The 27,885-nt window shown below is 41.9% G+C and overlaps 1 protein-coding gene across 2 annotated transcripts; it reads left to right on the plus strand.

Annotated features, from left to right (window-relative positions):
• The first annotated feature begins 9,063 nt into the window (after positions 1–9,063).
• ALDH7A1 (aldehyde dehydrogenase 7 family member A1) lies at positions 9,064–27,226 on the plus strand. Of its 2 annotated transcripts, XM_424422.8 has the most exons (18): positions 9,064–9,271; positions 9,409–9,462; positions 9,675–9,740; positions 11,187–11,267; positions 12,928–13,051; positions 13,646–13,778; positions 14,375–14,419; positions 17,182–17,259; positions 17,943–18,040; positions 19,007–19,048; positions 21,682–21,776; positions 22,472–22,556; positions 22,840–22,946; positions 24,221–24,337; positions 24,752–24,849; positions 25,007–25,080; positions 26,025–26,100; positions 26,723–27,226. In XM_424422.8, the coding sequence occupies exons 1-18, from the start codon at positions 9,089–9,091 to the stop codon at positions 26,775–26,777; spliced, it is 1,611 nt and encodes a 536-aa protein (XP_424422.3). In that variant the 5' UTR covers positions 9,064–9,088; the 3' UTR covers positions 26,778–27,226. The 2 variants fall into 2 exon arrangements, with proteins under 2 accessions (XP_424422.3, XP_040511652.1); XM_040655718.2 differs by lacking the exons at positions 9,064–9,271; positions 9,409–9,462 and adding an exon at positions 12,056–12,208 and having other exon boundaries at positions 9,690–10,171.
• The last annotated feature ends 659 nt before the right edge of the window (positions 27,227–27,885 follow it).

The following is a 27,885-nucleotide window of genomic DNA, read 5'->3' on the forward strand; positions in this document are numbered from 1 at the left end:
ACTGTGTATAATCTTCCCACCAGTGTGGTTTTATATACTGTACACTATAGATGGGCTGTCTTAAATTTACCAACTTAAGTATTACAGCAGAGGAACAGCAGACGAACTCCTAAGTACACCCACAGCTGGAACCTTCCTCATGGCTCTGCTCCAGCAGCTCCAGCAGTGCCACTGTGATGAGGGCTGCAGGGACGCAATGTATCACCTCCACTTATGGTCTGCCTGAAGGCAGCAGCCTGTCCAGGTGAGCATTGCACCTGGCACCAGGGACTTGGTGGGTCAGGGCTGCCTCAGCATCTCCCTCTCCCACGGCACAGGGTTGTGACCTGCAGGTGGTTGGAGCACTTTGTGTGTTTGTAACTGGCACTTGCCCCAGTTTTGGGGCAGAGATGCACAGCTAATATTTCCTTTCTTGCAAGTAGAGAACAGAGGCAGAATGCAAAACACTATGTCTAGAATCATGCTGCATGCAGGCAGTGGCAGAATTACCATGCTAGCTGCCTCCCCACTACTACAGAGTCAATACAGATCCTAACATTGGAGCCTTTCTCACAGTCTGTTCTCTTCAGCAAAGCACAGTTTTGGCCAGAGATGACTGTCATCACATTCAGAATATGCTTTTTTTTTTCAGTCCTTCAGAAAATAATAATCTGCCATGTTTTAACTGCGTTTCCACCAGGAAAACAACAACAACAAACCACAAAGATTTCCAATGTTCTTTTAGCAACTGCAGTCCACACCAGCAATACCAATCTGTTCTGAAATCTAATGTAAGGTGGATTACTGAATCACAGGTGGCAGTTTTATCAGACACAGGAAGAAAAAGCACTACTGAAGAGCTTTCTTCAATCTAACCATAATGGCTTAAGAACTTGGATATTTGGAATACACCAAATAAAAGTGATTCAGAATAGTGCAGGTTCTGTGGGTCTTCCCACTTTACCTCGTAACAGTTACCCAGAACACCACTATCTCCACCACAGTTGCCTAATTTTTTCCTCTAAAAAACATACCAGTCTTTAGTGAAAATGAGCCAGGATGTTTCCATTGAAATAACAAAGCACACCTGCAAATGTTTTTGACAAGAGTCATGCTCTGGAAAGGTTTGCTGCTGTGACTGGTGTCTGTTGTCTCCTCTCTGAAAAAGATAAATAAAAAAGCAAAGAAGCTACAAAGTGTTAGGGCAGCACTTCTCCTCCCTTTGTGCAAATAAGCTGGAAGAGCAGGGATTCTTAATACCATGTGCACACTTTGCAGACATGAGCAAATCCACAGGTAAATCCACCATGGATGTCCTCCCTTACCAGGCTGAGTCTTCTTAAGCAAGCAGCCTGGGTCTGGGTGTGCCGATGGTGGGCTAGGTGCTGTCCTGCCCTACCTGCTTTGAGATATCCATCAAGAGCACTCACAGCCAAAGCTCAGTCTGACTCGCAGCTGTTCCTTCCATGTACACAAGATTAAGCCACATTAATTCATTCAGGTCTAAATATAGGATCTGTGACAGCAGTCACCCACTGTATTGTACTGTCCTGTGGTGCTAAAGCCTCTCAATTCTGTACAGAGTGGGGGGCCCTGGTTTCTTCTCCTTCCATCACTAAGTGTTAGCTCTACTTTACCACTAGAGCCTCAGGTATTCCCCACAGCTGGGTAAAGTACTATTATCTTTGTTTGGCACTGGAGGAGCATGGCCTGGGCAGCCACAGTGCACTTGTCCTGCAGCAGGAACAGGCCTGTTGTGGAGCAACTGTCCTCTGCTGCAATGTGGCACTTCCCTCTAAGTGAAGGTCTACAGTGAACATAATGCTCTGATCTTGAGATCTCGAAAGTACAGGTACCCAGGCTGCCCCCAACCCAATTGCTTTAGTGTCTGGAACGTGTTCAGCCTAGATATGGTCAACAGATACTAGAATAAAAACGTCTTTAATAACATATGCTGATCAGGTCATGCAGCCTTGAACAGGAGGGAGATGGCTCTGGAAATTATAAGAACGATGGATTTCAGAAAAAATGCTACCTGCTGCAGAGCAAGACAGCATACTGTCTGTAACAGTCTGCAGTAGGAAGGTTACAGCGAAGGAACAATTAAGGTACCTTACACATGGAAATGAAGACATAACTTAGCTTTATGTGTCCTTGTTCATTACATGCTGTAGGTACCCTGCAAGCTGCAGGAGTGGGAATGCAGGGTGGAATCTGTTCCTTCTGCACTGACACCAGAGCAGCCTTTGGTGTGTCTGATCACGCTCTCACATCGCAGCAATTGCTTTCAAATGATTCCGCAAAAGTTTTGGCTCATTTCTTTTGTTTGAGAGAAAACACAAAGAGAATGGAACAAACCAGAGGCTTGTTTTGGAGTGGGAATGAATTGGCAGCAAGTTAAATGCTTCAAACATAATTACAGTGAGATACAGAGGTTCTGTACTAATGATCCCTTGGAATAAATTCACATGTAAGACGAAGTGTGTGGTTTCTGTGCTTGTTTGCTGCCCTCTCTTGGAAGCAATGTCCAACCTACAGGAAAGGAAACAATGCAGTTTCTCAAGAATAAGACAAGCAGCACTTTCATTTCAAGAAAATGGAAGCATTCTGTACCAAAGAAAAAAATTACTCATTTCCTGGATTGTAAAAAATAAGGAAATGCCTGTAAACTTCTGCTTTCTTTTCTAAGACAAGTTTCAAAAACATGTGAGAGAGAGTTGTTCTGAGTAATGAGAATGTATGTCACAGAAAAACATGATTTATATACTTATCCCTTCTTTTACATTGGTGTTATTTTCTAAAAACAGAATGATTTTTACTATTCAGATCCTGCAGGAATATTTGAGCAGATTCTCAAGGCATTGCACCACTTGCCTTCTGCAAAGATTTCTGTCTGTAACGTCATAAGGGCTGAAAGAAAGCTGCATTGTGTGAGTAAAGGTAATCCTTTGCAAGAATATGACCTGCACTCTTCAGCTTAAATCTCCTTTCAACTTCAAGTAGTGAAATCAGTGACGTTCAAGATCCTGTGTACCTGGTAAGGAAATGCATTTCATGTCAGAGCTTACCATCAGCTCTGCGTACACTTAAGCAGCTTACTCTCAGCAGCTGCACTCACTGACAGCGAACACAGGACATCTGTACTTTATGAGGCTGCAAACAAGCAGCATTCAAAGCTTTTCTGTCTAGACATACCTAACACCTGGTTTATGCTGTTATGTAGATTTGTTTATTCAGCGGTATAAAGGCTGGATCTGCTTGCAGCGACTTTGGAGACCTCACCTATGTGGGGTGGATGCAATTGCCAGAATAGGTTCTCCAGTTCCTTGCTGCAACCGGGGCACCCCAGCAACTGGATCTGTATGATGGTAAAGTATTAGGGCAATTGGTGAAGTATCTTTCTTAATCACTGTCACTAACATCATGGAACAGTAAGTGAAGAGACAAAATGACAGTAAATGAGTTCAGTACACAATTACTTCTGATGAATGCCACTTTTGGAGAAATCTTGGGAACTTGTGCTGTTGCTCCCAGGATGTTTGCCTTTTAATTTTCTTTGAGAACAGGCAAGTTTTGACAGACCACTGAAGCACATGCAGAGGTGCTATTTAGTAGCTCCATCTCAACATAACTCTGTTGGTGGGCAGTGGTATGGCAGATGTGGACATCTGATTTTCCCTAGCAGTCTGTAAGAAGCATGGGTGGAAAAGAAAGAGCCTTCCTGGAAGAGGAGAGCTCTTCATCCAGCATGTGTGCACTTTGCTTTAGATAGCTTCTGCTCAGCGTTACTCCCCTTTGTTAAAGAGACTGTTTCAGACCTACCTACAATGAAAAGTGACATCCCAGTGTTATCAGGTCAACACTGTCCTTCTGTCAGATCCTGTTGTATCAGATGGAAAATAATAGAGGAGGGAAAAAAAGTCAAATTAACAGAGATCAGCAATAACATTTGCTGAAGGCAAAGAAAGCTCCCATATGAGATGTACTTGGAGCAACCTGTGCTGAGAAAGAAGTAAATAAAAGAGAACACGAGGGGATGCAGAATAAACATTCATTCATAAAGTAGAGGGAGCAGCTGCCATTCCACACTGATGACAGAAAAGGGGAATCACCAGTGGTGCCTGTCAAGTTCTTGTTTTGGGCTGGACCAACCTTTAGAATGTTGCCCATCAATTGAAATAGACAGAGCATGGGGAACATTTTCTTCTACACACACTGTATGCATTCCATCAGCATGCTCTTCCTGCTGGTCTGTAGTTGTCACCACTTCTAGGTAAACATGTACCTACCTCACTCTTTCCACTCATTTCCATTCCATTAACATTCCTCATTGTGATGAAATTTTCCTCCCCGACAAATGTACCAATCAATCGTTAAACATTACAGTGTGTTTGTTTGCCTCATATGCTGATCAGTGGAATTTTACTGGGGACTTTGGTATTGTATGTGCTTGGGTAAACAAAATGAAAGGACACAAGCGCATTGCCCTATTGGAGATATAGACTTTGTTACTCAGATGACCAGAGTAGTAGACTTGCAAGCAAAACAACCAGGATAATGCTAGCATCTTAGCCCCCTCTTGAAATCCAGCCCACCCCATCATTGTCTGACATCATAGATAAGTAACTGTTATAAAATCAGTAATAGTTGAGTTGCCTTGCTAATTTTTACTGTGAGTGTAAGTCATTAGTCTGTGTTGATTAGTGACTGGATAATTTATATTATACCTGTATGCCTGAAAGATATAAAATCTATATAAAAACACACTCAGAATGTCCCAACATAGCCAGATCACTTCATGCACATGAATAAATATTTATATTTAATAGTTCTGCTTCGTGTCCTAATCTCTCTCCTTGATCAGCAGAGGTTAGATGCAAGTTTTTGTAACAAAATAGGATTACAGATAACTGTATCAGAAATCCATACATTTTCAGTCTTTTCTTCTAAACTATTTGTGCAGCCACAAAATGACAGCCAAGAATTCTAAGTGAATACTGCTTGAGAAATCACATCTAGAGAACTACATGATCATGTTCAATGATGCATGACTTTTGGTGATTTGACACAATACTATTTGGGAAAAATTTTCACACAGCACACCTTTTTTACTGTACTCCCTGCCAAGATACAGCACGAGCCTGCATGTTATCTCCCTATACCATGTGCTTGTGTGCCTGCCCTTAGAATAGAATCACCAAGGTTGGAAAAGACTTCTAAGATCATCCAGTCCAACCATCCACCTACCACCAATATTTCCCACTAGAGCATGTCCCTCAGTACTACATCTAAGTGTTTCTTGAGCACCTCCAGGGATGGTGACTCCACCACCTCCCTGGGCAGCCTCTGCCAGTGCCTGACCACTCTCTTGGAGAAGTATTTCCTAATGTCCAGCCTGCATCTCCCCTGGCACAACTTGAGGCCATTTGCTCTCATCCTACAGCCAGTTACATGGGAGAACAGGCCAACCCTCGCCTGACCACAGCAACCCTTCAGGTAGCTGTAGAGAATAAGGTCACCCCGAGCCTCCTCTTGTCCAGACTGAACAATCCCAGCTCCCTCAGACAGTCCTCATAAGATTTGTGCTCCATAACCCTCACAGCCTCATTGCCATTCTATGGACACGCTCCAGGGCCTCGGTGTCTTTCCTGTAGTGAGAGGCCCAACACTGAACACAGCACTCGAGGTGCAGCCTCAGCATGACTGAGTACAGAGGGACAATCACTTCCCTGCTCCTGCTGGCAACACTATTTCCAGGATGCCATTGACCTCCTTGGCCACCTGGGTACACTGTTGGCTCATGTTCAGCTGAGCATGGACCAACATGCCCAGGTCCATTTCTACCACTGCTTCAAGCCTATAAGAATTGCGTGGGGTCATTGTGGCCAAACTGCAGGACCTGACACTTAGTCTTGTTGGACTTCATCCCGCTGAATCCCACTGTCCATCTCTCTGTCCAATTGCTGGATTCATCTCAGCTTGATGACTTCCTCTCACAGCTGCTCTAAAAGACCCGTCAAGCTGGGCAAAGTTGTACCCATGACGCCCTCCACCTAGCTCAGTCCCTTGGATTTCTTCCAGATCCTGGAGCTCCACAGAACCAGAGGTCTGGGCAGCTCTTATGTGCCCTGGGAAATCCACCTGGGTGCACACGTCAGCCCAGGAAAGGTTGTGGGCCCCTCATCTGGGTTTCTGTATCAGCCTGTCTGTTGCACAGCTCCCCGTTGCACATTTTTACTGTAGCCTCTCCACCATGTGCCCCATCTTTTGGCTTGCTTGGGTTGCACTGAGTGAAGAGAAATCGTTTTGAGATGCATATATGTAGGTACTTTAGAAAGGAATACCTCCTGATTATTCCCATGGAAGCTACAACAAAGAGCACAACGACACTATTTGATAGAACAAATTCTCATTGAGGCCTCAAGGTGCTCATCAGAGATTTCTGATGAAATTTTGCTCTTCCTGTACTTCAACCTGGAAAAGAACTGTTCACAAATGTACGTAGTGCCAAAAAGTGATGACATGAATTAGGCATGATTGAGAAGGGAAGGATATATTTCTCTAGGAATATATATCTTGTAGAAGTCTAGTGGAGAGCCATAATCAATCTTTGTTTTTTTGAGTTGAGTTGAATATCTGATGGCAATTCTATGTGTTCATTTTGAAATTTCATATGTAATGTATTTATGTCAACTGAAAACACACCCATGATTGGTTGTTGGAGGAAGAGCTACCATTATGGTGGTGTGGGCAGGGCAGGCCTCAACAGGCTGTGCTGGGCTGCATGTGCCTGCAGCCACAGTCTGGACATGCCTGCTCTGAACACTCCTGCAGTTATCTTTGCCTTTTAAGTGTGGAACAGGAGCACGTGGTGTCTCTCTGTTGTATTTCATGCACTGGTATGAATTCACAGTTCTATTGCAAGCGTAGGTTTTGAAGGCATACCTAAATTTATTTGTGGACTTGGGCACATCAGTTTCACTACGGAGGGTGGTTCAAAAAACAATGTGACTCACGCTGTAGTACTGCATATTGGATCACTGACCACTGTGTTGCAGGGTGGTTTGCCTGTGTTCCTCCTGAAAGGACTTTGGCACCAACTGTTACAGTGACAGTATGAACTGTTGGGACACTCTTTAGCAAAAAAAGAAGAGAGCCAAGTGAGGCTGAGTGCCAGGGTTTCCATTTTCTTTCTGTTTGACCTATAGCTGCTATACCAATAGACATGTGTAGTCATAGCTGAAGAAACTGCTCACTTACGGTGAAAGTGCATGCAGGAGCTAGAAGCCAAAAGCTTGTTGCTTGAAGCCACAGCTACTGACCTAAACATTTCAGACCCCAGTGAGGGCCCCTTGCTCCCCAGGAAATCAGAGGGAATGGTGCAGCTAGCAGGACAGGGGCTCACCAGCCAAAGTCATGGTGAAGGCCAAACACCATATTGTGGTGACAAGGCAGGTCCGAGGTCAAGCCAGGAAGTCAGTGTGCTTGTCAGGACCTAGCTGGCAGCAGACAGGCAATGATGGACAGAAGTTGGCAGCCCCAGGTCTGGCTCACTGAGTTATATGGTCAGGCAGCAGCATGGCTGCAACCATAGCCCAGCGCTCCTCTGGTACAGCTCAGGCAGAGAGGATCCAAGGACTGAAGACCTGATCCTATAGAGTTTGGGTGGGTAGGAGTGAGAATTGGAGGCTTGTGTGAGGCTGGCTAGAGTTATTAAGGCCTGTTAATGCTGTCAGGACCCTGACTGTCTTGAGATGGTGGATTTACAACCTCAGTATTTAATACTGAAAGCCTGCATCCTTATGCTACTGTATTTCTTCTGTCTATTATTGTTCCTTTGGGAGGCATCAAAGATGATGATGATCTTAAGGGGGTCCTCTTTGAGAAGTTTCAGTGGAGTAACTGGAATCTGTAGTTTCTACGAGGTTTCTTGGCAACTTCAAACACAAAGCAGAGGGCTTCTGTTTTGTTGGTGGTTTATCATACAGGATGAATAATATGCAATGACAGTTATGCCCAGAAAAGTCTCTCAATTAAGTGAGCCAGGTACTCTTTCAAAAGCCTATTGTTCCCTGAGGCCTATGAGGAACTGCTGGAGTTCCAGCTTCACCAGGTGCAGAAAGCTGTTCAGACAGCTGGAACCTATTTCATGTGTGTATTTTGTCTATAATAAATTAACCTTTCGAGAAGGTGATAGTTCGTGCTGTGGCTAACAGTTGTCAGGAGACAGAACAGCTCAAAGGATGCTTTAAACCTCAGGGTCACTAGATCAAAACTAACTCACCCCAGGTCAAGTGTGCAACCGAAACTTACCTGATGTGCTTTGGTGGCTGATGTGAAAGGAGCAGGAGGTGTCCCAGCCCCAGCCAGGGCCCTCTGGGTCAGCTCTGCAGGCCAAGCAGTGAACAATCAGCTCCAGGGACTGATCTGCTGTGCCATCCAGAGGATGATTTCTCGAGGTCAGGTGTGTAGAAGCACGGTGTCAAAGCAGGGGAAGAAATCTGCTGTTCTGCTATTCTTCTGCCTGTGCTCCCTAACCAGACAGATGCAAGGTTTCGTCCTCTTTCTGAAGAAGAGCTTTACCTTTTAATTTCCTTTTCAAGATGCTTTTGTTCAGTGTCCTTTATATACTTCCTTCAGAAGTGAATGCACTCATGTCTCCTACAAGTTTCATCGTTCCCAAAAACAGTTTTCTCGTACAAGTGCAGCTTCAATCTTGCATGTACTGAAGCGAGTGACTTATACAGGTCTTAGACGATGTCAGACTACTTTAAAACAATCACCCAAATATGCTGCCAAGGGAAACTGCGGTTTAAAAGCATGGGTTAAAAAATCACTTGCAGTTCTGCAAGATGAACGTGTGCCAAGGGCAGTAATTGAGCTAATCGATATACATAAAAGGAGGAATAGCAGCCGGCGGCAGGCGGTGCTTTGGAGTGCAGACGACTGCAACGCGGGCGTCTGGGGGCTGAGCGGGTGGCACACCGCCGACCGGCAGGGGGCGCTGCCGAGAGGGGGTCGCTGCCGGTCGGGGGGCGCCGCTGCGCCCCCACCAATCGGCGCGGGCTGTGTGGGGGCGGGCCCGGCGGCCATCGCGGCGTCTGTGGCGATGCTCGGTTGGCGCCGCGCTGCCGCCTCGGTGCTGCTGCTGCCACGTCGGGCCGGGTGGCGGCCCGCAGCCGCCATGTCCTCGCTGCTGGTCGGTCAGCCGCAGTACGCCTGGCTCCGGGAGCTGGGCCTGCAGGAGGACAACCCGGGCGTGTACAATGGGCGCTGGGGCGGCGGCGGCCAGGTGCGGCCGGGACGGGTGGGCTGCGTGGGGAGAGCGGGCCCGCGGGGTGGGGGGGGCAGGGCTGCTGGGGCGGATGTCTGCCGGGATCGCTGTTGCGGCCCTTTGTCTGTCGGCTGACGGCCGTCCTTCTGCTTTAGGTGGTGACCACGTACTGTCCTGCAAACAACGAGCCCATCGCCAGAGTGCGGCAGGTAGGAGAGAGCCGGCTGTTCGCATGGCGGACCTCTTGCGTCCATTTGTATCCTATGAGAGGGCATAAATTGCCTCTGGAAGTGATCATTTGTAGCGCAGTCTTCCCTCCCGAGGTGCCCCGTGCTCGAACTGGGCACGAAAGCTTTTCTGTGGAGTTTGTTTTCGGGTTTCAGCATTCCTGACTTTCTCTTTGGCTTGCTTCCTCGTGCAGGCTAGTTTGGAGGATTATGAAGAAACAGTGAAGAAGGCTAAGGAGGCGTGGCAAGTCTGGGCTGATGTAAGTTAGCAGTCATGTCTTGTGGCGCTTGTCTCTGTAATTGTGTCTCTGTCAGTTAAAGGCTGTTGCATGGCCCTGTTGGTTGGAGATGTGAAAAGGTAATCGTGTTACATATGTTGCATTAAGGCGAAGATCTGTAGCGAGGGCCTGTCCCATGACGCAGACCTACACAGCTGGCGTTCCTAACTGTTAAGTGCAAAAATGAGGACATTGACTTCTGAGAAGTGTTTGTTTTAAGAAGCCTGGAGTGTTTACCCAAGTTAGTGCCTGTAAGCTATCGCCAGCAGGCCTGATGAAGTTCTGAAACCGTGTAAGCAAGGAAGTAACCTCTCCAGCTGTATTTAAGTTCACATTTCAGCATGCCTTCTCCTGTGAGAGTTCTGCAGAGTATTTGGATATCGAACTCCTGGAGATAACCTTGCTTTCGTGGTGTGAGTAAACCTGCTGGTTTTGACTGTGTGTTTTTGACCATCAGTTGAATCCTGATTATTCACAAAACTGCTGTTATTCCAAAACTTCTGTGTTACGTTGCTGTATCAGACTTCTCTTTCCCCCTATGAACCTGTAGTTGTCGTTGTCCCTGCGCAAGTTGTTTGCAAGCAGCATCTGTTCTCTTGCTTGTTTTTACAGACACTGGACATTTCTTTGATATAACTGAATTTTTTAAGGTATCAGGCGTTCTGTGTTGTATTCCTTACCTGAAGAGAATAAAAACTTAAGGGAAATACCTCAGCTTCCTTGAGATATCTTAAAACATTATTTTGTTACAATCTGTAATATTAATGAGGGGGTGCCGGCTCATGATGTATTTGGGGATAATCTGGAAGCAGTTTAATGGATAAAATAAAAATCAACAGACTGAGGGCTTTAAAATCTCATCTCAAAGCTGTGTTTTAGTTTGTGGATTATGTTGGTTTTAATGAGCTTATCTGAAAGATTTTGTCTGTCAGTATGTATTCTTGTGTCACTGATGATTCCTCACTTTCTAGCTATCTCTTCATTATCAGTTTCTAATCCTATATATGTTGTTGCATGAAAGTGGCTTATTATTGATCCTAACTTTTTGATTCTTGTCTAATGTACTGGCACTACATTAAAAAAAAAAACATGAGTTTACGTGAGTTTACTTTTTCTGTGATTGAGACTTCAGTGTGCCTGAACAGAAGCAGTAAAACTAAGAGAACTACTAACCTGAATATTTCTGCATATTCAGTGGAAACAAAGCTTTGAACAGATGCAGATGTGTGCAGTATTGTCGATCTCTGTGAGGTGGGGAGAAATTTGTCATAAAACTGCATGATAAAAATGAATGAGTAACCATGTCTTGGGAAGAGGGTGAAAAATTACCACAGTCAGTGATGTCTTGCTGCAGGCATAGAAAGTGAACATAATGTGCATGAAAAAAATCACAGATGTTGAATCTCAAAGGTATTTTTTTTTTAATAGATCCCTGCACCTAAGCGTGGAGAAGTAGTACGACAGATTGGTGATGCCCTGAGACAGAAAATCAAAGTTCTAGGAAGCTTGGTAAGGTGTTTTAGGAAGCAGCTTGACTTTAAGGGGGTAAAATGATCAAAACTCTTTTGCCATGGTCTTGACATACCACTCTGCAATACTAACCTTAACAACTGTTAACATGCTGTTAGTTCTGTTAACTTGCTTAAAGGATTTTAGATTTAATGTTTAAAACAGCAGGTGATTACGTTCTGACATTGTGTACTGAAAATGATTTTTTGCATTTGTAGTGGGGATTAAAAAAAGTGTAATTTGAGCCTGTACATTGGCTAGGGAAGGGTGTTGTAACTGCTGCCGTGCTGTTTTCTCATTGCACCTGACAAGTTGTTCACTGTCGTGTACTAAAAATGTCCTGAAAAAGGCTTCCCTCTGATACAGAGCTTTTAACCTTGAGCTCTCTTCTGGTGATCTGTAGGGTTTTGAGAATTGAGATGTGGAGGTGTAAGGCTTCAGAAGGTGAGACGGACTTAGTGAGATCTTCCAGTGCCATGTCAGATATAAAGGCAGAAGGACCATTCCTTTAAAACACTAGTTGGTTGCTAGGGAGGAAAAGAGGCCAAGTGGGGAGCTTGCTGCTATCCTTTTACATGCTTACCTATATGTGCTGCTGTTCAGAAACAGCTATCCTTGAATAACCCCATGTAGGTAAGCTCATACTGTTAGCCTGCAGGCTTCTTCCTTCTATCTTGAGGTGTCCAGACATACTGTTCTGAGTTTGCTCAAATTCTAAACGCCTTTCCAGCAAATGTGTTACATGAACTCTTGTGTTCTCACTTCTTTAATGGCTCCCTGTTCTTTAGGTTGAAGCAGAAATCAGCTGTGGAGTTCCCCTGTGAGCAGAGTAGCCTAGCAAGTCTTTGGGACCACACGCACCCTAGAAATACCTAGGGATGTGTTTAGCCAGCTCTGTCTTAATCTTTGCTTTTTCAAAGTACAATCCTCAACTTCAAGTGGTAGGTGATATTTGTGTAAAGTTGCTTGTGACTATCATAACATCACTGTAAAATGAAATGGGAGTGAACAGGGGACTTCTCAGTTCATACATGACTGAATTTCGAATGTCATCATACTCTCGTTGGCAGTCTCTGTTTGCTGTGTATGTATAACATGCTTTTAACAGAGGGCCATAGCTTAGAAAAAGGTATTAAACAGCTAGGTTGCTGAAAGACTGAAGGTGGGCGTTCATCTCCAGCAAGGTTAGAAAATTGAATCTTGCGAACTTGCTTTGAGATGCTGTAAAAGTGAGTCATTTGCTCATGAAAACTCTGAATGACCGCTTTGTTTTTGGGTAGTTATCCCTCTTTTCCAGTTTATTCCACGTCATATAAAAACCGTATGCAAATGTCCTGACTGAAGTGAAATGTTCTTTGATCCCAAGCTATGAAATTCATTACTGTTGAATTCTTTCAGTAGATTTTTTAAAAATTTTCTCTATCATTATCCTCTATTAATTTCCTCCTACTGTTATGAGAGTGTGAGTCCTTTGTAGTTATCTGTTGTATTGTTTCTTTAAGCTTTGAATAACTCAGGTAGAGGTAAATGTCTTACACTGAAAAAGTCTATATTGAGTTTTACTTGGTAAACATATATACCTGATGGTAGTAGGAGTCAAAATGTATTGGAAATTAATGTGTATTAAAATATATATATACTTTGTTATTGATACTTTCAGGTCTCCTTGGAAATGGGAAAGATTTATGTTGAGGGTGTTGGGGAAGTGCAGGAGTATGTTGATGTCTGCGACTATGCTGTTGGTTTGTCCCGAATGATTGGTGGACCTGTCTTGCCTTCAGAAAGTATGTGTTCCATTTTTTTCCTCATCACTTTTTTTTATTTTTATTTTTCTTGTTGGTGGAAGGATGATGATGTAATATCCTAAGTATAGAGTGGTCTACTGCAGTGAAATCTCTGTGCTTGAGTTATTTATCAAGCATGTTGTCTATAAATAGATGTGCACAGTAGTGCCAGCTAATGAAGTATCTGTCTTATGGCACGTATCAGGAGAGGCAAGAGATTTTTCCTCTGCTTCATGAAGCATTAGATTCTCTCTGCCATCTCTGTAGTAAAGGTGCTGGAGGAAAGCATATAAAAATCTTGTCAGTATGCTTAAAAATGAGATGTCTTTTTGTCAGCTGTTACTTACTGAGCAGTCAACATTCTATTAACTGAGTAGGTAAAATAGCAAAATTTCTCACTATCTAATGAGGTAGTTTTTTTTCTCCCACAGTCTAGCTAATCTTGCTGCAGTAAGCTGCAGAGCCCTTGTAATACAGCTCTCTACAAGCTAATGCTCTGATAGACGGAGGAATGATGACAGGCCCCTTCCTCATAGTGCCTTATGCATCCATTGAATGGATGCAAATTGTGGTATGTTCTGTCTTTTCCTTCAGGATCTGGTCATGCTCTTATAGAGCAGTGGAATCCTGTTGGGTTAGTGGGAATCATCACGGCCTTTAACTTCCCTGTAGCAGTGTATGGGTGGAACAGTGCAATTGCAATGATCTGTGGAAATGCTTGTCTCTGGTAAGGCACAGCTGCCCAGCATGCTATAACAGTATTTTAAAGTTGCACAACTATTATCTCAGGCATGTAATTGCTATCAGATCTCATTTGTTTCTGTATTTTTGATTCTATTTCATGTGGAATTAATTTCTGCTTATTTGTAAGGTGTATGTAGTCAAAAAGTATAATTTTTTTTGTAATGTTGTTAATGTCTTTAATGAGGTATTGAGATCCAGACCTGTTCAGGATTTAGTCAAATGGCAAATTAGTGAAAACATATGTTGAGGTTTAGCAACACTGATAGTAACAAAAAATCAGTATTTTCAGAACTGGTAGAGATAAAATTAAGGATCTCAATAGCAACTTTGCTTTCACCCCACTCCTGCTTCCCTTCCATCTGTCTGCTTCACTATAATATCTAGCACATCTCCAGTTTACACTGAGCTCATCAGATCTAAATGCTCAGCACTGGACAGAAGTGCTTGACTTCTTGTCTTAACATGCACCTGAAAACCAGCTTAAGTGTGTTGTATTTGACATACCATAGTAAATGCATACTTAAACTATTTTTCATTTGAAGAATTTAAAACAGTGTATTCTTATTTATTTTTTTCCAGGAAAGGTGCTCCCACAACATCTCTCACAAGTGTAGCTGTTACAAAGTGAGTCCTGGTTCCTTTTGCTTTCTGTCTTCCTTTTTAAACCAATTGTCTTCTGGATGAGATAATGCTTAGTAGTGAGAAGAACTGCTTTTCCCTCATAACATATGGTGGAACAATATACAGTGTATATTGCTTGTTACTTGTTCTGTTGCCCTTTTTCTTTTTTTCTGGGACCAGTGCTGTGCTTCTGCTGAGGAACGTCTAGCTGTGGTATTTGCTTCACTGTAGGAGCTTTACAGCTTGTAAAATTAAGCAACCCTTAATCACTCATATTTCTGAATCATCCATTTATTTTGCAGTCAAAACCCAACATCAGCACTTGGTTATATTTTTTTCATTTTTTGAGGGTGAAAAACTCTTTTGGGTGGCTTATAGACCTATCTCCTGAAGGTATGTTCACGCAGTCCTTATTACTCAGAACTAGTAATATCATAGCATACCTTTCCAGGGTTCAAAACTCTCTCCTGATAGAAAGGAGAGTTCTGACGAATAAATGTCATTGTGATACTTGCTCTAGTGTTATTACTGCTTTCCTTACTATGCTTACATTTTAAGTGTGTATCTACTGCATGATGCAGAGAAGATTTATGCAAAATATAAATGGACTCCTTTAAAATGACTGACTTCGTAGTCTCATAACTTTAATGTGGACCTGAGAACGTGGCTGGGGACTACTTGCAAGTATTATTTCTGACAGGGGAGATCAAGAAAAACAAGAAGGGCTTCTTTAAATATTTTAATAACAAAAGGAAGTCTAGGGAAAATGTGGGTGTGCTGCTGAATAAGATGGGTGCCTCCATAATGGAGGACTCTTAGAAGGCAGTTCCTAAACACCTCCTTCCTGCAGTTGTTATTGCTAAGACTGACCCGCAGGAATCTCAGATTCTGGAGATAAGAGACAGCGCCTGGAGAAAGGAAGACTTCCCCTTGGTGGAGCAGGATCTGGTCAGAGATCATCTAGGCAAACTCGACATGTATGCATCCATGTGCCATGATTGGATGCACCTCTTGGCGATGAGGGAGCTGGCAGAAGTGATTGTTGAACCAATTTCTATCATCTTTGAAAGGTCATGGAGAACAGGAGAGGTGTCTGAGGACTGGAGCAAAGCCAGTGTCACTCCAGTGTTCAGAAAGGGTGAGAGGGAAGACTCAAGAAACTACAGACCACTCAGCTTCATCTCTATCTCTGGAAGTGATGGAACAACCTATGCTGGATGTCATCTCCAAGCAAGTGGAAGAAAATAAGGTTTTCAGGGGTAGTCAGCACTCAGAGGAAATCATGCTTGACCAACCTGGAGGAATTCTATGGGTAGATGAGGGGAGAGCAGTGGATGCTGTCTACCTTGACATAAGCAAGGCTTTTGACTCTGTCTCCTGTAACATCCTTATAGGTATGCTTAGGAAGTGTGGGATATATGAGTGGACAGTGAGGTGGGCTGAGAGTGGGGTGAGTCCGAGGGTTGTGATGCAAAGTGGTGCAGAGTCTGTTTGGAGGTCTGTAGCTATCAGTGTGTTCTCTAGGGATCAGTACTGGTTCTGGTCTTTAACATCTTTGTCAGTGACCTGAAGAAAGGGATAGAGTGCACTCTCAGCAAGTTTGCTGATGTTGCAAAGCAGAGGGCAGTGGCTGACACAGCAGAAGGCAGTGCTGCCATTCAGCAAGACCTGGACAGGCTGGAGAGCCGGGCAGAGAGGAACCTGATGAGACTGAATAAGTTGAAGTGTAGAATCCAACACCTGGGAAGGAATAACCACACTCATGAGTATAGGTTAGGGGCTGACTTACTGGAATGGTGCTCTGTGGAGAAGGATGTATGTGTTCTGATGGACAGCAGGTTGGCTGTGAGCCAGTAGCGTGCCTTTGTGGCTAAGAAGGTCAGTGGTATGCTGGGAGGATAAAAAGGAGGATGGGCAGCAGGTCCAGTGGGGTGATCCTTCCCCTCTGCTCTGCCTTTGGTGAGGCCACATCTGGAATACTGTTTACAGTTGCAGGCTCCTCAGCTCAAGAAAGGTGGGGAACTACCAGAGAGATTGCAGTGGAGAGCCACAAAGATGATTGGGGGCGAGGAACTTCTGTGCAGAAGTATGAGATGCCTGGGAGTGTTCAGCTTGGAGAAGACCGAGAGAGGATCTTATCAGTGCTTATGAGTATGTAAAAGGTAGGAGCCAATTGGATAGGGCCCAGGATCTTTTTGATGGTGCCCAGTGACAGGATGAGGAGCAATGATTTTAAACTGGAACAAGAAGTTTCATTTGAAGTTGAGGGGGAAAAAAAAATTCTTTACTGTGGGGATGACAGAGCACTGGAGAGATTGTGGAGCCTCATTCTCTGGAGACAGTCAAGATCCACCTGGACTCTTTCCTGTGCAGCCTACTGTGGGGATCCTGTGGGGATGGACTAGATGCTCCCCAGAGGCTCCTTCCAGTTTGTGTGATTCTATGATTTTTAAGTAACTTCTTGAAGTTATGTAAACATCCCTTTCTAATGGTGAAAAACTGTAGGGACGAGGTTATTGTACACTGCTCTAATGCTTCTGTGTGACAGTTATGTGGATGCATAGGGAATCTATTTTCAGGTGTTTTTCTGCCTGGGCAATGACTGTAACATCCTTGAGCGTGTATTTATTGTATGAACTATCTGCAAGACTGTTGCTTTAAAACAAACAAAAAAAATTCAGAGACTTTCACTTGTGTCTTTAATATCTCGTTGCCTATTATATGCACCAATTAGATAACTGAATTTTTTGTGTTTTTGGTTCTAGGATAGTTGCCAAAGTCTTGGAGGATAACAAGATACCTGGAGCTGTCTGTTCTTTGATCTGTGGTGGAGCAGACATTGGGTAGGTAACACTTCTTGTATTTTTGAGTATGTATCTACTGTAAACATACTATGTATTTCTACTTGCTATTGTGAGATTAGCTACTAACAAGTAACTTACCAGACATTCCAGTTAAATGAAGAAAGGAAGAGATGTGGATCAGTTTTCATTCTACTGCATGTATTTACATCCAGAGAATGTGGCCAACATAAAATTTCACTCATCATACGCTTTTATTTTTTTTTAGTCCATCAGTCTTTCAGACCATTTGTAGAGAAGAACGTTTCCCCATGTTCCATGCTTACACTTGGCTGTGCACCTGTGCATAGATGTGTAACATTGCCTGGAAGCTCTAAAATGTGTAAATTTCTACTACAAATGCATAGCTCAGCATTTCAAGAGAAGTGATATCAAAAGTAGATGATAACTATTAAAGTTGTAGGGGTGCTTATCTTAGGGAACAGAACAATTGTAACTGATCTCACTATGTTCTTTGGCATGTATTTAATTGTACAGGGGATGCACTTATTATTTGGCATGCAGCAGGGCAGGGAAGCAGTCTTGTCCCTCTTCTCTGAGTGATAAGAAGCTTTCCTGATGGCTTTTCAGTCATTTACCCAATGTTTGGTTTACGTGGGAGGTGTGAGCAGCTTTTCCAGCTGTTTATCCTTTCTGTAAATGTGGTGGCATGTCCTGTTGTGCAGGACAGCAATGGCGAGAGATGAGAGAATGGACCTGCTGTCTTTCACTGGCAGCACGGAAGTGGGCAAGCAGGTAGCGCTCATGGTTCAGGAGAGATTCGGTGAGTGGGAGTCTTTTATTTTTCTTTTTGTGGTTGGGAAAGGTAGGGTAACCTCATAGGATTTTAAAAAATGCAACTTGTTTCACCTATCTCATGTTTTAACATTTTTCATCTTGATGAAGGTAAGACGAGGAAACTCCACAGATCTATCTTCTGCTTTTTCTTCTAGTTCAGTCACGATTCGGATGTTGTTTTTTTGTTGTTGTTTTTTATTTTCCCCAAGATGTCCACAAATCCATTCTACTGCAGTTAATTTGGAATAAGTTCTTGTGACTGTCTTACAAAGACTGACAAATGACAGTTCTTTGGCAAATCCATTCATGAAAAAATATCCTTTCACTTCTACAACTTATAAACATAGGAGACAATGTGGGACCTTTGAGGTACATCTTCAAATACCCATAATAAAAACTGTATAGGTGTGAACCCATGCACAGTAGCAGGGTTCTAAGTTTTTTTAGTTTTAAAAAGCACATATTGTGGACAAGATTATCCTCAGTGCCAAAAAAATTAGAATAGATTGCAAAGTTTTGTCCATAAGTAGATGGTGATTCCTTCTTTCAGATTTGAGATAAAGCAGTTACTAGGGAAATAATTAAGACTGCTGGAGTGTTAATTTATTCATTTTTGTATGCATAGCATTTCCTAATCTTCATCTGCCTCGTATTATTTATTCTGCAGCTTGTTTTGCTTTCTTCTTTTCCTTTCTAGTGTTATCTTACCTCACCTTCTTAAACTTTCTTCTTCTCCAGCTGTTCTCCAGGTGTCATTCTTTGCAGTATGCTATAGATGCGGTATGCAATGCAATTTACTGCTTTGGCAAGTGCAATTTGTTGACAATGATGCCTAAAAATTTCTGTCCAGAAAAGAAAGTGCAATGAAATCTAAATCTAATTACTGATGACTTGGCTGAAATGCATACTAAATACATGTACGACTCATGTCATTTTTGTATGTTTTCATTAGGCCGAAGTCTACTGGAACTGGGAGGAAACAATGCCATCATTGGTAATATGCAGTGTAGAAATTTAGTCCCATAGACATTATTTGAAACTTAGTATACATATGTTTGTAACAAATTGTTTTTTTTTTTTTCTTTCACTGAGGCTTAAAAAGTGCTTAGTAGAATGTTTTTGTGTGTTTTTATCATCTTTTCCTGTCTTCAGTGTTGCTGAGGGGCAGTGATTTAGGATAAATATGAGAGTTCAAACTCATGTCATTTGTTTTGAATTGAATGGCATGGAGTTGTAAACAATGCTGCTCATGAAATTTGACTTCAGGATCTGATCACTTGAACACAGTTTTTAGCATTGCAGAATAAAAGGACATGTACAGATACATAGACAGACATAAATGACATCTATGACAATGTTTGACCACTTAAAGTATTTGGAAGTAAAGCGCATAGGTATTAGTTTCAATGGCCTGTTTCACAGGTTTGGGTGATTTAGGTCATGTTATGATTAACAGGCAAACTAAAATAAACCCTGTAAAAATGAACATTTGAAAGAGAGAAAATAGCAACCAACTAAATACCTAAATTGCTGTTGTATTTTATGAAAGCCTTTTCCTTCACCTTTCTTGTGATTTGAACCAATGCAATTGTCTGTCTAGAGTATTAAGCACTTTCAAAAATCCAATTTGAGCAGTCTTTTTTTCTCGTATAGCATGAATACCATAGCATGACTTGAACTAGAATAGCAAGAACTTGCTGTATAGTTAGAGAAAAATGTTTATTTTTTCATATAAAAAGTCCAGCTTTTTCTGGAGTTGACTTTGAATGAAGGCTTAAACTTTACTTGCTTGGACTTTGTCTCAGATTTGTCCCCCCCACATTCAGTGGGACTGATTAAACTGAGTGGTATTTTGGGAGTCCTCTGGGTCTTATGCTTACTTGCTCTACTTTAGGTATTTCTACGTCTTCTAGCCACACAGATTTCCTCAGGTTATTTGCATCTTACATTTACATTGGGTAGCTGTGCATTTTAGCTATTTTTTTTTTTTTTTGTGCCACCTGAGTACACTTCTCTTCATGCTACTGGACTTCTCATGGAGGGAAGGTGGAGAAGGGCAAGAAATTGCTTGTACCTTATTGAATTAAAATGAAGCTGAGTTTTTTTTTTTTTTGCAAGCTTTATTGTGTAAGGCTCTTTACAGTAGTTCAAAGATGTGTTTGTGTCCAATTGCATGTATCTTTAGTTCAGGTGTGTAAGTATGGGAATTCTGAGGTATTTTTGTACGTAAGTCATTTTGAAAGCAATGCCTCCTGTTTACGTCCATGGAAACTGTAACAAAGAGCTCAGTAACACTATTTGATAGAGCAGATTCTCAGGTAGAAAACACTCTTTTTCAACGTAGTCATCACCATTAGCTATGCATTTCTGCCAGCAATGAGCAAGAGCCTGCATGGTATTCTCGTTCAAATGTGCACCAGTGGAGGTGAGCCTCTGTTTCTCAGCTGTTCTGACAGCATCATTGCTAGGAAGATGTTGCTCATGCAGTTTCTTTCATCTGCCCAAACAAATGGAAGTCAGAAGACACCAAATCCAGACTCTACAGTGGGTGTGTGAGGACAGTCCAGCTGAGGATGTCATTGTGCTCCATGGGGCCTGGCATTATCATGTTTCTAGAGAAAGGTTGTCTTCTCTGCTCTAAGTCAGTGTTGTGTTGTAGCAGTCAGAGTGGATGGTTTGACAGGGTTCCAAGAAATCCAGAAGGATCACCTGTTTTCTGTCCCAAAAGATAGTGAGAACATCACTTTACCCACTGAGGGCTACCTCTTGAACTTTGATGGGGAATTTACGTTTCACTATTTCATGGACTTCCATTTTGACTGTGGTTTGTAGTGGTGACACCACCTCATCTCTGGTAAAGATGCGATCCAGGACGTGGTTACCATCAGCTTTGCATTGGTTCAGTACATTCTGACAGACCTGCATACCTTGTTCCTCCTGTTCCTGTCCCATTTGTGGCGCTTACCTGGTGCAAACCGTGTGATATTCCAACGTTGCCACCATCATTTCCAACACTCTGAAGCTGATACTTAGCTCTGTACACAACTCCCTGATTGTAATGTACTGATTGATGCACATGAGCTGTTTGAGATGCTCTTCATTTTGTGGTCTGACAGCTGTGCATGACTGTCCTATACATAGTGTGTCTTGTCACTGTCACCACTGCTGAAACACACCGCCCACTGCCTCGCTATGGTAACATCCATTGTTTGGTCTCCATGAATGTTCAGCAAGCGTTGAGTGCCACTGGGTGCAGTGTTTGAGTCATGGAGGGATTCAGTTACACATTTGTTTTATATGCACTTCCATATCAGGTGCCATTTTATCTGACTGCCCCTCTGCTGCCGTCTGCCCCATGGCAACAAAATGTAGTGGAACTACCCCTACTGCCATACCACTGCCAGTGTGGGTCAGCATAATGAAATAAGAGGCATTACTTTCTGAGCAGCCTTTCTGTGAACTCATGTGCTATGCTATTGCTATTGTTTTTCATGCTTCTCGATTGGCTTGCTAGAATTTATTGCATGCTGTTTAGTGTCTTAAATCTAGTAAATTTACAGAGCCTTCGGCACTTAAACACCTTTTCTCTTTGCTTTATTAACGTACTGATGTTTAACTTCTGTTAAGTGTTTGAAGATGCAGACCTGAACCTAGTCATCCCATCCACTTTGTTTGCTGCTGTGGGAACAGCGGGTCAGCGATGCACAACTGCCAGAAGACTGGTGTGTAAATCTAACCAAACTGGTTTGGGTAGCTCTGACTTCATAAATTAATTCCAAATTAGCTCAGAAAATGCCTGTTGGTTACTTATATTACGGAGAATAAGAAATATTTGTTAGGTGTGTTTTATTCTCCCTGATATCAGCGTGATGATGTTGCCAGAAAGTAAATTTGATTGTGGCTGGTTCAGGTTTTGGTTTATGGGATTTCAGAAGAGCAAGGATACATGTGTCTCCTACTGGTTTCTCTTTCCCCAGTTTTTCAAACCAATCATTCTGAAGAAATGTAGAAGTATTATAATGTCAGCATGCATCTCCGTAGTCTTTTTAGATTTGTGTTGATTAGGTACATTTTTGTCAAAAAATATGTAGCTTTACGTTACTGCTAAAATTAGAGGAATCACTGAGAATTTGTCCAGTCATGACAAATGATTATAATTAACCTGTGGAGTAATCGTAAATCTCTGATGGAGTTACTTTAAAATGGGTCTTTGTTCCTTTGGTTCTTTTAAATCTTCACAATTTGCCTTCTTGGTGGTACTCCTGTTTTCAAACTTCCTACTGCGTTCATTTAAGCACAGTGCTTGCTAAATATGAGCAGCGCTACCTCTATGCTTCCTCTTCAAAGTGCAGTAGTACTGCAGGAGAAATGACACAGGCTTTGCTGGCTTACAGTCTTCTTACCACGTTTTGTTTAGTTCCTCCATGAAAATATCCATGATGAGGTGGTGGAGAAGCTTGTGAAGGCCTATGCCCAGGTCCGCATCGGTGATCCATGGGATTGTAAGTAGCAGTTTCCAACTCATGGGTTTAGGAGACATTTCAGTTTGCATCTTACTGTTAAAATTCTAAAGCGCTGATAGATGGAAGTTACCTAATTTTAGCAGTTTACCAGGGAATGGTTATAGCTAGTTTTATTCAGAATACAAGCCCTGAGAGGGGGATAAAGAATCCTGCCATCACTGTTCATCTTGGGCAGATTAAGTAGTTGCTCATCAAATTTTGTAAGAACGTTACTAAAATTTCTCAGTTTTCCTGAAATAATGTCTTTTGGATTTTTCTTTAGCTGACACTCTGTATGGTCCCCTTCATACGAAAGCAGCAGTGAAAATGTTTCTTGATGCAGTAGAACAAGCAAAACAACAAGGTGGCTCTGTGGTCTATGGTGGAAAGGTGACATACTTTTATTCTCCTTTTTTACAGTTAATTTTCTAGGGAAAAAATAACAGTGGCATTGTGGCTTGGGCTAAGATTGTATTTCAGTTTATGTCATCAATTACAGGACGCCAGTCAGTCGCCAAATCTCCAGTTGGAGTCCCAGTAAAGATAGGTTTATATAGAACACCAGGAAATGGCTATGAATTTTCAGCAATTCCCTGCACTACTCTTCAGTCACTGGGGATTGTGAAAATACAGACAGCAGTGTAAATGGTGGCTGTCGTGCACATAACAAATTAAAATTGCTGTTCTATTCCTGGGTTCACTGTATCAAACTGGGAGAAATGATTCAAAAAAGTCGATAGCATATCTTCATTATTTTCCTGCAGTTGCTTCCTGTTTATTTCCATGGAAATGACAATACAAAGAACATAATAACGCTATTTGATAGAGCAAATCCTCACCTACAAAACAGTATTTTTCAGTATATTCAACACCATTAGCTGTGCATTTTCATCAGTGATGAACGAGAGCCTGCATGCAGCGCTTGTAGAAGTCTGCACCAGCAGAGGTGACCTGCTGCCACCAGTGCTAAAATGCACCACCCACTGCCTCACTGTGCTGACATCCACCATTTGGTCAATACAAGCATTCAGCAAGTGTCAATGAATGTCAGTGGGTGCAGTTTTTTTCTGCAAGGAGGAATTAAATTCCACAGTTTTGCTTCATACACATTTCCATGTCAGACACATCAGTCTGCCCCCCCCTGCTGCCGACTGTCTCATGGCAACAAACTATAATGAAGTTGGTGGGAATGTTCAGTATTTACTGCCACATCACCACCATCCACCCTTGATGTGGTGTACCAGTGATATAAAACAGGAGGCATTACTTTCAGTGCAGCCATCGTGTATGATGTTTATTTCTCCAGGACTTAACTGATTGTCTGAGAATTCTTGTTTTTATAGACACCTTCGTGATTCCCACTGCCTTTAAATTTCTGGTTGACTTAATGATCAGCTTTCAAGTAGGAGAAAGTAACTTTTTTTTTTCAGCTGGTAGGCTTGGACATTTAATTACTTATGTAGCAAACTAAGTTATACTTCTCTATATTAAACATGTGAATAAGTAAATTCCAGGTTATCTACTCAGATGATCTGAACTTCAATTTCTGATTGATAGGTACAACTACAGTAATAAAGCTGTGAAGGATTCCCTTCCTACACTGGTACTAAGCATGATGCTGGTTTGCTTGAACTCACTCAGTTCTTTTCTTTTGTACTTTGAAGGTTATAAATCGCCCTGGAAACTATGTTGAACCAACCATTGTGACTGGCCTTGCCCATAATGCACCCATTGTCCACACAGAGACGTTTGCTCCCATACTGTATGTGCTGAAATTTAAGGTAAAATAGCAAAGTGAATTGTGCCTGGTGTCAGGGATTTCAGAAGAGCATTTTCTGATATATGTTGTGTATAGGCAGTTTTCCTGGCAGTTTAAGGAGCACTGTTGTTCTGTATTGTAATGGCTTATCTCATCACATAGCTACATGTATGCATGTTCTGTGAAGAGCACTGATATTGAGCTAAGTCTGTGCAGGAACAGGTTTTTTCATTTATGTCAGCCTACTCTATAGTAAGTTCTGTCTTTCTCTGCAGTGGTGGGGATTTCCTATCCTTTATTTGTTACGTATGTATTTGCAAAGTGGTATTCTGTTTATTTGCATTACGTCTGTAGCATACTGGAATTTTCTTAACAGTGCTTCTTTTAAATTACTTTGAATAGATGTGGTTCAACTATTGATGTTCCTTCTTTCTAGGAGGAAGAGGAGGTTTTTGCCTGGAATAATGAAGTAAAACAAGGTCTTTCCAGCAGTATCTTTACCAGGGATTTGGGAAGGATTTTTCGCTGGCTTGGGTATAATCCAGAATATTTTTTTACATCATTAAAATTTAAGATATTTCGTTTTGTTTTTACACCTACATATGCTGCTAGCTGAACACTGTTCAGCTTTTATTTTATGGAATGAGTCTTTGCTGATCCTAATCAGTAGTTGTCTTACCTTTGTCCATAGGCCAAAGGGATCTGACTGTGGCATTGTGAATGTCAACATCCCAACAAGTGGGGCAGAGATTGGTGGTGCTTTTGGTATGTTTCTTACACTGTATGCTTTGTATGCTTCTTCTTCCTTTAAACAGTGAAATCTCTAGTGCCAGATCTAGTGACTTGATATTATTCCTGAGGTTTCGGTTTTTTTAATGACTCTTCATTTATCTAATGATATTAATTAGCTTTTCATGAAAAGAAAAGCTTCAGATGGAGACCAAATTAAAGCAATGTAAAATTAGTGTAACTTGGATCTCCTCATCTTATTTTTTCAGGGCTTTAATCAATCCATCTAAATAATTAATCTGAAGAAAGGAATGAAATTAATTTGAATTTCACTGCCATAGCAGAAGTGAGAAAAATGACTAGAGGTAGTTACGGTCCATCTTGTAAAAATATTTGGATTTGATTTTTGAGTGCTGCATGTATTTCTTTTTTAATCTTCCACTAAGGTGTTGTAACTGAGAAGTTTGTTCCAGATGTGTTTAGGGACATGACTGAGTGGAAAACTAAGTCTTGAACACATTTTTTTTGGTATATATTTGCATATGCACACAAACACTAAAGCATACAGTGCTTTTCTGAGAACTTCCCAAGGTTTTTGTCTCATTTGTTTTTTGAGAATACTAAAGAAAACAGAGGAGGGAAGAAGAGATACTCATCTGATCATTTGAACAGTCTAAGAACCAGCACGTTCTGGTACAGCTGTCTCATGTTTAAAGAAAACATCTTTAAAACAACATCCTCCGTCACCAGCATGGTGAGATTTTCAATTTCAGGCAGATGGTTTTTGAATCAAGAAGGGAAGAGAGAACTAACTGTGTGAGTTGTGTGTAGTGGTGACTTAGTAATTTATTTCAGGCTTACAAGAAAGGACAGAGAGGTTTATTCTCTGAGTTCCTACAGTTGTTGAACCTCCTTGAGTTAACCCAGGTTCCCATTCTGCAAAAAATACTGTGTTTCCATTTACAACCTTTTCCCTGCAGGTGGTGAAAAGCACACTGGTGGAGGAAGAGAATCTGGAAGTGATTCATGGAAGCTTTATATGAAACGGTCAACATGGTAAGATACATTTTTCTCCTCAAACAAATGTAAAATTACATACAGGCTTGCTAAAGCCCAAAACAAATCTCTGACTACAGGAGGTTATCCTCACTAAATGTGAGATAATTGTGTAAAAGTGCAATTTTTCTTTCTCATCATGTAAGAAATTATGTCTGTGTTCCCAATAGAGAATGATTTCATTGAAGACGTTTCTTTATTCATTATTCCTTAAGAAGAACATGTCCTTCTACAGAGCAGGATAGTTTCTAAGATCTGGAAATACAAATTACTCTTCAAACATTGTTTTTGCTTTATAATGTTTTTTCATTCACCTCTTGCCTGATGTTAAAGTAAGCAAAAAATGAAATAACTGAAACGTTTCAGCAAATACATGAATGGGAACCACAGAGAGGGGGGCCAGTTTTGCCTGTGCGTGGGTGATTTATTGAAGTGTTGGGTATCTCTCCATGAATTTTGTGAAGGGTATCTTCTAGCAGTCAGTCTTTGCTATTCCCTCTTGCTGTCTCCTGCATTTTCCTATGCTGACTTGGTTGCCATGCAACTGGTCAGAAGCTGTGTACATAGGAAGGAGGCTGCGTTATCTGTCTCACTGATCTCTAAATAATTGTTTCTCTTCCAGTACAATCAACTACAGCAAGGACTTACCTTTGGCTCAAGGAATCAAGTTTCAGTAACAACCTTATGAGTGACTGTGCCAGGAACTCTCCTAGCATTTCAAAACCATGTACCTTCTAAAACTAATGGTGAGGAAAATGGTCTGAAATTCAGCTACTGCAATGCTAATTCTGTCAGAAAATCAGATACTCTAAAAAATTGTTTAACTTCTAATGTATGAAATCACTACTTCAGTCTTCAAATATGAAATAGAGAATGTTTGGGAAGAAGGGGAAGCGACGAGTTAGTAAATTTGGATTGAGGTGGGCTAGATGATCTTCTGTTGCCTTATCACTGTCCTTCACTGTCTGTATTCTTTGCCTCCTTACCATTTCCTGTTATTTTTTCATTTGCTAGATCTATGCTTCAAACTACATGTTGAGTTTCCTACAGATGCCTAGTGCATGGAGGGGGGGGGGACAGTACGGGGCTATTTTTCAATGCATAAATAAACTTACGTTTTGTGAAATCTCTTGGGCTTCTAAGTTTTTTTGCTCATTGTTTTGGAGCAGGAGCATTCAGCAGGCTGGCCATTTTCACACACTGAGCTGACAGCTAGGAGAAGTGTCATTAGGCTAAGTGAACCACTTCAGTTTTCCTGCCTCTCCTTCAGAAAGGAAGCTTTAACTCTGTATGTTGGGAGATAACAGATAAGATCAAGAGGTACTACAGCCTTTTGTAAGCATCTCTACAGCTAGAAGAATTCAGAGTTGGTTGTCAGGGCCCTTGTGACACCCTGGGGTCAAACAAGCTCAAGAACCAGATACAGCAGTGAGGAGGGAATACTCTTTGAGCAGGGATTCTCTGGGGAAATGTTTGTCCCATTTCAAATTAATTGGAATTTTCTCATGGAGACTGAAGGCTATAGCTGTAGGGAGCTCAGCTGGGAGCTTTGCTCAGGATGCAGGACAAAGAGACGCATGGCACTTCTATGCTGATTCTGTCCACTGAGTAACTTCAGAGATTTTTTTGATGCATTACTTCTGGAATTTTTTTGTTTTTCCCACTTGGTGGAAATTTGCTGTGACAGACTATCTGTAAACATAACAGAAAACGTTTTTGGACTCAGATTCTAGGACTTCTAATTTGGCTTTACATTTACCTCGATTCTAAGATCTGACAACAGCA

This window comes from Gallus gallus, chromosome Z, assembly GCF_016699485.2.
Source record: "Gallus gallus isolate bGalGal1 chromosome Z, bGalGal1.mat.broiler.GRCg7b, whole genome shotgun sequence".
In the NCBI taxonomy this organism is placed as follows: domain Eukaryota; kingdom Metazoa; phylum Chordata; class Aves; order Galliformes; family Phasianidae; genus Gallus; species Gallus gallus.